Source organism: Branchiostoma lanceolatum, chromosome 6 (genome assembly GCF_035083965.1).
Source record: "Branchiostoma lanceolatum isolate klBraLanc5 chromosome 6, klBraLanc5.hap2, whole genome shotgun sequence".
NCBI lineage: Eukaryota > Metazoa > Chordata > Leptocardii > Amphioxiformes > Branchiostomatidae > Branchiostoma > Branchiostoma lanceolatum.
This window is the reverse complement of record NC_089727.1, coordinates 21,343,769-21,356,388: the sequence shown is the minus strand read 5'-3', so window position 1 is coordinate 21,356,388 and position 12,620 is coordinate 21,343,769. Positions and strand designations below refer to the sequence as shown.

Below are 12,620 nucleotides of genomic sequence, written 5' to 3'. Positions count from 1 at the left end.
TTTCTCGGCAATTAAACCTTATATGCAAAAGTATAGATAAGACTTCAGTTCTCTCTAACCTTGGCTTCGAAGAAAACATTATGGATCAATGAAAAAATGTTTAACGGAAAACAATAACGCCCAAGGCGGTGCTATAATGAATGAAGAATCTTGAGTGATTATGCCAATTTCGGGTAAACGATGAAAACATATGATATTATCATAACGTAACACGAAGTTATATAATAATACCAACTTCTTGTAGTCTTAACACAACGCGTATACCATACCTTGCCTTGCAAATGTTGGCCTTATATACCGTTTACTGGAGGGAGGGGGCTGGTGATTGGGCAAAACTCGGATACCAAATGTATCTATTATTAGAAACACATTTCAATGTTAATTGTTGGTTGGGATCACCTATTTTTCACAGAGCCGAACGTTTTTTTCACGTTTCATGCTAAAAGATACACGCACAGAAACAAGGAAAACTTCATTAACATCAACAGCAAATAAAGCAGTGTTCGTACCTGCTTAAGTTGTACAGACTTGATATCAACAATGGTTTCAATTGTCTTGCCTTCTGTTCACTTGAACAATCTCGATGTAACTTAATTACCATTAATCTGCTTTAGAGGTTTTCCTTCGCATGATCGTCTTTATTACCACATCTTTCCGTTGCTAGTTCAAGCATATAAATGATTATGTGATTATAAATGACAAGTCCATTTGGTCAGCTAGCAGACATTCTGTAGTTCTTTACGCATTACAACTTCTTCAACATACTTTTTGTTCATCTTAGAGAGCATAATCTAACAAATCAGCTGACATCATTGTTGTACAAATAAAAGTTTTACCAGGGACAAAAACAACAACAACAAAACAATGCAGTGTTTTTGTGCTACCTGTATCTACACATAGTTCATAAGGTCTTCTTTACAGGAGTTAGATGTAATGTAAGGTTCAGGGTATGAGCTATTCCTTAGGCCCTCAGATGGTACAGACCTTACATTCTTTACTTTTGTAAGTGTTAAACTTTCAATCGTACAGACCGTGGTTTAACTTTAACTTAACGTTACTAATGGATAATATTAACTTGATAAGATCTGGTAAAATACTTCAATTAAACATATATGTCATGAAATAATATGTCATTAGAAGGAAATTGTGTGCCTCTAGCTGAATAAATGATAGTAAAAAGCAATAAAACTATTGTATCTTCCGTTTGCACATCGTCAACTCTTATGTCAGACTTTTTGTAAACATTAAGGGTAACGATCGGTCATTAGAAGGACATTGTGTGCCTTAAGCTGAAAAAAATGGTGCTTAACAGCAATAAATTAATAAAAGGTATGGCGTCTTCTATTTCCACATCGTCAACTCCTCCAGCAGACTTGTTGTAAACTTTAAGGGAAACAATCTGTCATTTGAAGGACATTGTGTGCCTTAAGCTGAATAAATGATATTAATAACAATGATACTATAACATCTTCTACATGCACATCGTCAACTTACATGACAGTCTTGTTGTATACATGAAGGGCACCAATATCTGTCATTAAAAGGACATTGTGTGCCTTAAGCTGAATAAGTGGTAATAAAACTATGGAATATTCTCCTTACAGATCGTCAACTTCTATCCCAGCAGATGTAAACATTAAGGGAAAACAATCTGTCATTAAAAGGACATTGTGTGCCTTTATTTGCCTTTAACAGGAACAAAACTGTGAGCTGGGTCGGCGCCTGTGAAAAGAGAGGAAACATTTGTGAATATCAAAAAAAAAAATATATATATTGTACAATTATTACAATTTTTGTTATCGAGATTACTACATCATTACATTCTCATCGCACTTTATAAAACGTTTTCAATTCGTTTCTAAACAATATTTTGCCTTTGTTAGTACAGCTAGCCTTTTTCAATTATTGTCATATTTCAGAACGACTTCTTTAAGCCATGTTTATTTGCCTTCATTAAGAAGGTTCTGTTTTCAGGGGCGTACATGGTATTTTTGCTTTTGTGTTTGTTACCTTCGCTGAGAAGGTTATGCAGAGGGTAGCGTTTGTGTGTGTGTCTGTAGTGGACTAGGATAACTCGAGAATGCCTGGATGGATTGTTTTGGTATTTAGTATGTTGGTAGGTTTTGATTAAACCTAAATACGATTAGATTTTGGGCACCCTAGCGGCTTCTAAAGGTACTGCAGCGGAACTTCCTGTTTTGATATCTCGCGTTCTGGACATGCTATGGAACTGATTTTTAAGTGGTAGATAGATCTCTGGACAGGGAGTAAGTGGTACGGGTTTGGGCCCCTAGCGGCTTTTTTGGAACTGCAGGAGCAGGTTTTGCGTCTGACTTTGAAAGGGAATAACTCAAGAAGGGCATGATGGATGGTAATGATTTTTGGTAAGTAGATAGCTTGAGTGATGATGTACATGATTAGTTACTTCTTATGCAAATCAGTATCTAATTGCATAATTAATGAGGAAAGTTTATACATCCGCCAAATTCCATTATAGGACTCTGAAACATGTGACACATGTAAATCAGGAAGAGAGAAATATTAATTGTTATGAACTATGTAAATGAAGACCTCATTTGCATAATTATTGAGAACATACTATAACAAGATGTCATTTATGGATGGTCATGATTTTTGGTATGTAGATAGCTTGTGTGATGTTTAGTATGATTGGACGATAATTATGCAAATGAGATCCTCATTTGCATAATTAATGAGGCAACTTAAAACCCCGCTTTGTTCCATGATATGACTATTCAAATTGTAACTGAGGAAGAGAGGATTGTTGATAGATAGAAATATGAAAATGTGGGCCTAATTTGCATACTTCACGAGTAACTTCTATAATTCCACACTGGCAAATGATGGCAAGTTCATACATTTAGTACTTTTTTGTGGCATCGGGAAGTTGTGTGAATGTGAACATCGTTGAATCAAATTATGCTAATTGCATAATTGATGATAAATATTAGCATAACCTTCTAAGTTGAGCTCATCATTTGTTTACCTCATACTTTGGACATGTTATATATTAAGACAATCAACTGGTATGATTTATAATTGATGAGAAACACTCCTATAATACGTCACTCATAAAGGTTAAAATCATTCGGCGAAGGTATTTTGTCGTGGAACTCTAGTTTGTTAATAAGATAACTTAAGAGTGGATCAGTGAATTGACTTACAGTTTTGCATGAGGATAAATCTTGATAAATACTCAAAACGATTAGTTTTCTGGTCCCCTTGCTATTTTCTTAACGTACTGTGGAGGAACCTCCTATTTTGGTATCTCTGGTTCAGTGTGATTGTGAATATTTTGTGAAAATGTCTATGTTATCAAACAATAGTATTATGTTTTATGTAATTTCAGGAAATTTCTTAATGTTGGTGTCAGTGGTGTCTTATGCCCTTTAAGGCGTGAAGATCAGGAGCTCCTAGCGGAACAAAAGGCACTCGAGCTAACTTTGTTTCAGAGTTACTGAGCTCAACGATCGTCAGTAGGTCGTGTAGGTCGTAGGGACAGTGGGTTTCTTGTGTGGTCCAAGCTAGGTTGTTCCATAGCCTTTTTATTCCGTAAGGACAGTGGGGGTGTTATCCTATGTGTCTGGGGCACGGTATCGAAAACCGGAGACTAACCTTGTTTTTTCACCGCTTTTTACCTCCACAACCAAATTAGGTACCCATTTTACTCCGGTGTGCAGTGAGGAACGTCATATTATTATACTTTTCCTCGGCACAGTGTCACTGACAGGATTTACACACAGGACCACTGGGCTGTGGGCATTTAAACACAGGACTGTGGGCCAAACGTCCTGCCGTTACCGGATGTTCATAAATGTACGTAATACTTAAGAATGCCCAACTAGCCGTTGCCCACTATGCCTTATGCGTTCCGAATATATCTCAATATTGCTTGCGGTTGACTCACCGGCACAGCATTTTTTCTTGATGCCAGCTGCCGAGCAAGGTGAAGACTCGGCCTGGTATTCCCACGAGTAACAGTCGCGAGGGTAGCAGAACGGACCAGTACCTATCCAGCGGCACCCTGAAAAGGCATAGACCAGGTTCTGTCAGCTCGTTTGTATTTTCGTATCATTTGCTGTTTTATTGATTTGTCAGGGTATAAGAACAAATCTAGTGTAGGTTATAAGTATTGATAATCATGAGTTATGCGTTGAAAACCTCGATTTATAAATAAGCACTTCTTAGGGACAAAAATCGCTGCCTTTTGCAACTTGTATACGCAACAATTATTTGTTGAAATAATAAACATGATAACAAAGTTGTTATGATTGCTTGCTTACATTTTTTGCAGCATATGTATCAATATATTTCTGTTAGTTTAATTATTTTTCTTGATTGAAAGTGGGACTGATTCGATTACCTAAGATTCAGTGTGTCACCGCTGTGTCTGTATTTAAAAACCTATTTTCGACCGGTTTAAAAGAAATTACCTCGTTTCACCATCTCATGATCAGAAAGGTCTTGTTGTTCCTTGTTGTCGCCTCCAGCTGTATGTAAATGACAGTAACGGATAATTGTAATATCTAAATGAAAGGTTGATTGATGACTTTAGCTGCTCGTGTGTCAATATCAATTTGGCGGCTAATGGGATGTTGGAATTAACAACATTTAAGCAGGTCAAGCTATTTGCAGTCATTCATTCGATGCCCGAACTGTTCAGTAAAATCTTTTCTAACCTCTCCTAGTCTTCTAGGGATATTGGCACAATACTGTTAATATTAAAGAGGAACGTCTGTTGTGTCAGACTGGGGTCATTTTTGACCTCAACAAAAATAATTTGCTGTTTTGAGACCTACCTTCTGTAACTCCTAAACTACTCAGTGTACGACCACCACATTTTCAGAGGATGATGCACGTGTAAAATACTAGTAATATGAGCATGATACATTTTGTTTCATTATGACCTAACATGACGTCATAATTACGTTATTTTAGAGTCAATTCCATGTCAACGAGAGGGTTTTCAGATGATATTGATAAGACGTTTGACTAATTTTAGATAAAAGTATTTTTAAGTAAAAAACTTGTTCTAAATTGTTCAAACAATTAATAATGAAATTTTGAACATGTTTGAACTTATCTATATATTTTGGAAATATTTTGAAAGTAGTTGCACAAATATCTCTTTATCTAAACATCTATGTGTTTGTTTCACTGTTGGAACATGTTCCAACAATTTGCATCATTATTCAAATAGTAGATTTGAGTTATTGCCCACAAAAAAGTAGCTGCTAATCGCACTCTATTGTCTGCCTCTGTATATTTTCAGATTTCACGTCTGGACCTTTGTCTTGAGGTATCTATGCATGGCACCTATACTTTGAAGGGATGTGTGAATTGCCCTGTTCCCAGACCACTCACCCAGTTACACCATGGTTGTACAATGTTGGAACATGCAGGAACAAATGATGAATCTATGTTGCAGCAGTTCCGAAAAAAATTAAAAAAATAACATGTGCAATGTTAGAAATTTGTCTAACATGTTGGAACGCGACAGAACTATTTAGAACATCAACTAAGTGTTGGAAAGTGTTACTTATCTGAGTTATCTCCCTTAGATTGTTACAAAAATTTTGCAAATGTTGGAACAAATGGCAACAAACACCCACACGGTAATGTGGAATTGACTCTAAGTGATTCTACCCGCCATCTTGGATATTTTACCAAATCAGTTTAAGATATTAACGCTAAATCATGAGGGTCACATTAGATGATACAGGATGATAACAATGTGAGTAAATAAAATTAATGTAGTGTACCAAAAAAGCCTCGAAACGTCATTGTTTGAACTGAAATCAGCAGATTTTTTAAGACATGCCTCGTCAAACACTCGTTGCCATGGCAACAGGAAAAACGATGAACTTACTTTATTGATTTGAAATATTTGTGAAGGACATTTTATGAAAAGTCACCAAGTTGGGTGGCTCTAGATTGAGCCATTTAGGAGTTATGCAACATGAAAATGTGCGTGGGCCTCAAAAATCCCCTCCCGGTCTAAATTGAGATCAAAAACTGGTCCTTCTGATCCTTTTGCATAAATTATACCAAAGGATGGGAATTATTCAAACCTATTCATGCCAAAACATTCCTCTTACATTGATGAAGCAATGTATGGATAACAATTAGCAGAAAAAGTGAAAAGGAAGATTTTACTGAACTAAACATTCTGGGGTAATTTTTCATCCCGTTCTGTCATTTCAGCAGCAAAAAAATGTATGAGGGTTAAAATGCTGCTAATATTTTTATTTCAATTTTTTACACATTTTTTTCAAAAGCTTATATTTCTTTTTGAATACACCTGTAAAGTCAATTGCATAATATGAATCTTCTGCAGGTCATGATATAAGTAACTTATCATCTATCTACCAACAAGCGTCATGATTGTCTGAGATATAATTGAATTTGGATAGCTTATTTGTTAAATATCATTACGATGTTATAAAATCAACGTACGAATGTTATAACGATGCAGTTTGCTATTGGCGCACCCTAATCTTGAAATAGCACATTGGTATCTTTGTTAACTGTCTTTGCGGAGATCTTTACTGCTGACATTATTTGTCGGTTTAGCTTTGTGGATTGACCCCTTCTTGATTAGTTCGTATTGCGAATTTTCAATAATGCTTATAATAATTTGCACAGAATAATTGAAACTGTGATTTACACTTACTACATACTAGCAAATACTAGTTATTGAATGTGATTGTCCTTATTATGTTAATTTCTCTTAACGGTAATTGAAATTACATGCATTGATTCAACAAAATATGTACAATGTGTGCTTATTAGTTGAATTGTTTTTCTTATTTGGTTGGGTTGATGCCAGATTACTTACGTTTGTCTGTACTTGTTAGCTAACAAATAGTAAAAACGAAAAATTGAAGAAGAAAATGAGATTATTACTACCTTCACGATTCCCCCACTCAGACAGGTCTTGTTGCTCTTCCTTGTCACCAGCTGTATGTAATGAACAATAATTATGAATCTATAATCTAAATCAACGCTCCTGATTGTTTTGTACTAGTGTGTTATTTTTCAACTCTTTAATAGTAGGCTTTCAGCATTCACAACATGCATGAAGTCTGTGCTATTATCAAACTCTTCACTCGATGTAAGGTAAAAGTAATATCTGTTGGAAATGCTTGTCGCGAACACGTTTAATGACAGTTACAGATAATGTAGGGGCAACAACGACAACAACAACAACAAAAAAAATTTTCGCTCGAAGACAGATTTTCATCATAGGAGAATACGTCAAACAGAAGACAGTGATAATTGTTTATTAGTTCTTCAGTATATGAAAAAACAGCACTGGCATTAATGACAATAAACACCACATTCGTTAGTTTCCCAATATTTTGGTCCGTCTAGATACTATACTTAACGGATATTAATTTGATGCAACCTTATTTCTTTCCATGGATCGAGCATTCGTTGCATGGACTTCTTGTCTGTTAGGAAACAGCCATTATCCGTGCAAAGCGATGCTGAAAACCCAAGACCACATTGAGGTTACTGGTTTATTTATTTATTACTGGTTTATTTATTACTGGTTACCTGCCAGTAATATCTGGAGAAGTCTGTTCTCCAGTTTGTCGACCACTTCCGCCTGCTTCCGGTTACTGCCGAGAGCTGAAACAGGATAACGACAATAAGTGACATTTTCAGTGTATTAAAAGAACCATCACGAGGTACTCATCAACCTTTCTGTTATGAAAGTGAATGTTGTTGATGATGGACAAATCAAGAACAGATGAGATTCATCTTGAAGTCTTTTTTTTTAACTTAAAGGCTTTTCTTCCAAATGGTTATACATAAATGATATATCATGATTTTAATTTTCTATTACAAGTGATGGGGGAAGGAAATTTATGAACTATCGTCCTGTATTCCATTTATTACCGTGCGATTTGATCAGCCAGGTACCATTAAACCATATAACAGGAAAATAAAGGTTTCCAGGTTCCTATTTGGAATATTTCAAGCCTAACATTCATAAAACTATGAATTGGTATCTCGTTGAGGTGAAAAAAGTTTTTTTTGGCAACATAATTCAATTTGTTTTAGAACAGGAGCTGATATTGACGTCTCAAGGGATTGTCAGGGCAGAAACTCAAGAACAGGAAAGTTTGACACGCAGGATTGCTTTCCTATTGAGGTGGAGATTGGAAATTCCTTATATATTTTCTATATAATACCTTTAACATTGACGTTACAGAACAGTTTGTAAAAGAAAAAGAGATTAGATGATTTAAAATGTTCGAAGCTGACCTGAACTGGAAGAAGAAAGGAGTGCCACACATCCAAGCACGATGACGCCGAGAACCCTCATGTTTAAAAGCCTTTATTCCGGAAAAAAAAGAACCACATTTCTAATTAATGCCCATCATTTTATATCCATTTCAAAAACAACATATATTGTGTGTACTATTTTGAAAATCCTATTTTTTTAAGCCAAGGTAGGTAGGTTACGGACATAACTGATTTACAGTAACTTTGCATGTGTAGTCATGTTCTTTAAAAAATCTGCAGACAGATTTGATAGGGACTCTAAACACCACAAGAGCAGATTATACAACCATACTCAATGGCAACATACGAAGCTTGATATGATTGTGTCAATGTAGCAAGTGTTAACAGTTCGACGTTTTGACACTGTCATTCAACGTTTGCTAATAACCGTTAGTAGTTTTTTTGGCGTTCTTGGATGACTTGAGTTAATGTGTTTAGTGAATGGACACATGCACAAACAAACAGACTACAGATGCAAACACACACACACACACATAATTACATACACACACACACCAAACACATATGTTATTATTTTTAGATAAAATGAAAACGTCGTAAATACAATCCAACTCACGCGTCAAGATTAACCGTGTCTTGTAAAAAATGGTATTCAGAGCGCGCTGCGAACAGACCCAACGCGTACCCAGGCAAGAGAAAGCGTCTCTAACCGTAGCTCCCTAAGCCTCTACCAATCATAGACTCCGATTACAACAGTGACTGACGTAGGCACGTTGTTCAACCTGTTGTTTCACAAAAATGGGGGAGTGGCAGTGACGTAGGCCATTTTTGGTGCTTGTCACCAGCACGAATATTATCTCTACTTGCTAACGTGAATATATTGGGATGTCGTCATAAAATAGTATTTTATATGGTTTTGTATTTTTAACATCACGATAATTGTTGGGGAAAACGTTGATAACTTTTCTAATAACTTTGCAAGTGATTTTAACGTGTTTTATTAAACCCTTTTTGTGTCGTGAGAACGAACCATTATCACCATGGAATAGCCTAGAGTTGTCTGCCCGGGACAGTTTTAGGAGACTTATGCCAATCTGACTTTGTAGATCAACCCTGCGAAGTAATGATTGTCAGCTGTTGAATCACCATATCGGTACATTTTCGAGTCACAAAGGTGTTCTAAAACTAATTTAGAAATGAAAAAAAATCATGCTGGAATACATTCTAATCTTTAAAGTCATTTAACTCAAAGGTGGGAGAGGGGCAAGAAGAATGGCCTGCATACTTGTGTGTAACTGCAATTGGCCCCGGATAGATAGCTATTATTCAAGAGCAACCAACCGAGAAATGTGTAGCTCCCCCTCCCTTCTGTAATGATGTATGAGAAATGGCTATGTCTCCGCATGGTCTAAGCCACTATCCCTCTGAGTTTTCTCGGCATTGCTATATTGGATTTTTCATAAGAAGCTGTGTCAAACTTGAAGGACGTCATACTTAGCGTCTGAAGAAACTAACCTGGTCCTCAAGGGTGACAAAACGTACATTGACAAAACTTCTCACTGGAATTTGAACTGTACTGTACGTTAGACCATTGTTTTATGTTAATATAATCCTAAATATATTTATTTATATATATATAGGACTATATTAACATACACTGCACGAAATGGCCACGTATCCTGACGGATCCGACGTATCCGGAATCGGGCCTCATGGCGTTTCCGAGCGAATCCGGAAAAATCCCAGTTCACTGCTCGGATACTGAAGTGCCCGCAGATCCGATCAATTCCGACGCCGTATTCTTCTGGATTCGTGATGCGCCTCGGATACCCGAAGATATTTGCGCGGATCCCTCGTTTTTTGATATTTGGAATGTTCGGATTGTTTGTATGTCGGTAGTTGCTTCGGATCCTGACGAATAAATACACACGGCACGGCATGATCTCATTTCCTGACGAATCCAGCAGATCCGGAATTGCGCATCATAGCAGATACGGAACGTTTCCGATCGGATCCGATACACCTCAGATCAGACAATTCCGGCGCCGTATACGCCTGGATCCTTCATACGTTTCGGGTACAGATACGGAACGTTTCCGAGCAAATTCAGACAATTACTAGGTACACCTCAGATCCGACAATTCCGACGCCGTATACGTCTGGATCCGTGATGCGCGTCGGATACCTGAGGATATTTGCGCGGATCCTTCGTTTCTAGATATTTGTCAATATGGCAGAGATTTTCGGATTGTTTGTCGGTAGTTGCTTCGGATCCTGACCAACAAATACACACTGCACGGCACGCGGCATGATCTCAGATCCTGACGAATCCAACAGATCCGGAATTGCGCATCATAGCAGATACGGAACGTTTCCGATTGGATCCGATGTACCTCAGATCCGACAATTCCCGCGCCGTATACGTCTGGATCCTTCATATGTTTCGGGTACAGATACGGAACGTTTCCGAGCAAATTCGGACAAATACCAGGAACACCTCAGATCCAGCAATTCTGATGCCGTATACGTCTGGATACGTTTCGGGTACAGATACAATATCTACTCGGATCTTTCATTTTTTTATGTATTTGCCAATATGTTAGAAGTTCAGATTTGCCAATATGTTAGAAGTCATGAGCTGTCTCGGATCCTGACGTGTACGGAACACGGATTCGTGTCGGATATCCAAATTACCCACAAGACACTTCTGGGCGCGAAAACGTTAACGGTTTTCTTTCGGTTAACAGCACAGACAAGAACGGCGTTTCATCACCTTCTGTGCTTAACATGGCATCGCCAGAGTCTACCATGGTCGACCAGTGATTTTTGAGTGACTTGAGAGTCGAAGGGAATTCGGTGTAAACTCAAACGCACGGAATTGCGACGTTGTCTTCTTCGTGCATGCAATATTCGTCGCCCCCCTCCCCCCTTGTAAACGCTGGTAGGGAGTTGATTCATCATTTTGAGGGACTGCCCTTTGGTAAGTACAAATTGAAAAATTCCCGTTTCTAACTAGTTTTGACGTCAGTTATCCTCCTATTGTGGCTTGACATATCATCGCATTCGCATGACATTAAGAATTCTCCAGCCGACCTGCCCTTTTACGGCGTTAGGATCTAGGAAATTTCAAATTTCAATTTGTTCATTCTTGCCAATGGTCAGCAGACATGTGTGTCTGGTTAACGTTTCAGATACAAAATAGCAAGCAGTGGAGGGAAAGATAATTAAAGATATGGAAGGGAAGAAAATGTCATAAGTATTTGTCCCACAAAGATCCCACAGTTTGTGGATAGTGAACTAGAACTTATAAGGAGGCAGTAGTGTGCCTCAGTGATTATTTCATTCAGTTATAGCTGTGCATGTTTGATCAATATCATATTCAAGTTATAGATGTAAGTTTTACGTAGTCAATTCAACGATGCCCAGATTCATTTTTTTACACATGCGAGTATGTGATATGTTTAATATTTGTCATTGTTTCCATTTATATATATATATCCAGTACAGCATCGGCAGATACTTCCTTCACAAATGCAGCACATATTGTGAGGACCTTGGCTGGGAACAAAGCAATCAACTGTCAGATGCTCAGCTGCTGAGTACCTCAGGCTCCTTTGGTAAGTCCATCATCGGTACACTTCAATGTTAGCTTAGAGAGGCATGATGGATATCCATTGTCCCATGTTTTTTGTAGCTGCTGTGATGAAACGAAGCCCATGTCAAAATCATGTGACATCATAAGTTCCTTAAATACGTGAATTGATATTTATTCATCATTTGGTTTTATCATATAGGAACTGGTTCATCACAAGATGGACTCCAAGCTGAGTCCAACATGCAGATACAGAAGAAATCAGCCTTGCCTGTCCCTTACCAAGAATGCATGGAAGAAGTGAACTCAGATGTAGTCAGAGAATGGGGAGAGGACGATTATACACATGCAGTTCCACGGCATATGCTACTTATGTTTAAAATGTGGCGTGTCATCATGGGAGTTCTTCAGACAGTATAATGTTACTTTCTATTTTCAACCTCTGTATTTGAAATAATTGTATCTGATGGCTTTTAGACTAAGAGCTGGCCACAAATAAGGCTTTTATTACTTTAGTGGAATATTTAGAACATGTAGATAATTTTGGTCCAAGGGCACTATACAGTAGTAAATATTACCACAATGTTGTGATGGTGTTACTTGTAATACATTTCATAATTTTTCAGAACATTGTGCTTGCACAACCCCAATTTACCGACATTAACCTGCATATGCAGTGGTGCTTTGAGTATGTGGATGTCCCTCAGCCTGTCTCAAATGAAATGGATCATTTAGCCATATAGTACTTCCG

The 12,620-nt window shown here is 37.5% G+C and overlaps 1 protein-coding gene and 2 long non-coding RNA genes across 5 annotated transcripts in view; 1 reads left to right on the top strand and 2 right to left on the bottom strand.

Moving 5' to 3' along the window:
* Positions 1-717: 717 nt before the first annotated feature.
* Positions 718-8,388, bottom strand: LOC136437009 (uncharacterized). Of its 3 annotated transcripts, none has more exons than XM_066431428.1 (6): positions 8,296-8,388; positions 7,582-7,656; positions 6,931-6,981; positions 4,455-4,511; positions 3,929-4,045; positions 718-1,722 (listed from the first exon to the last, which is right to left on the bottom strand). In XM_066431428.1, exons 1-6 carry the CDS (start codon positions 8,354-8,356, stop codon positions 1,679-1,681), a joined length of 405 nt encoding a protein of 134 aa, XP_066287525.1. In that variant the 5' UTR covers positions 8,357-8,388; the 3' UTR covers positions 718-1,678. The 3 variants fall into 3 exon arrangements, with proteins under 3 accessions (XP_066287525.1, XP_066287526.1, XP_066287527.1); XM_066431429.1 differs by having other exon boundaries at positions 4,455-4,505; XM_066431430.1 differs by lacking the exon at positions 4,455-4,511.
* Positions 8,389-8,516: 128 nt separating this feature from the next.
* LOC136437014 (uncharacterized) overlaps positions 8,517-12,620 on the bottom strand; it is a 6,469-nt gene continuing 2,365 nt past the window's right edge. Inside the window, exon 3 of the long non-coding RNA XR_010756140.1 lies at positions 8,517-9,059. This is a non-coding gene — a long non-coding RNA (uncharacterized lncRNA). The remainder of the gene's footprint in view (positions 9,060-12,620) is intronic.
* Positions 9,929-12,620, top strand: part of LOC136437008 (uncharacterized) — a 2,755-nt gene continuing 63 nt past the window's right edge. Inside the window, exons 1-2 of the long non-coding RNA XR_010756134.1 lie at positions 9,929-11,894; positions 12,072-12,620. The exon at positions 12,072-12,620 is cut by the window's right edge and continues 63 nt beyond it. This is a non-coding gene — a long non-coding RNA (uncharacterized lncRNA). The remainder of the gene's footprint in view (positions 11,895-12,071) is intronic.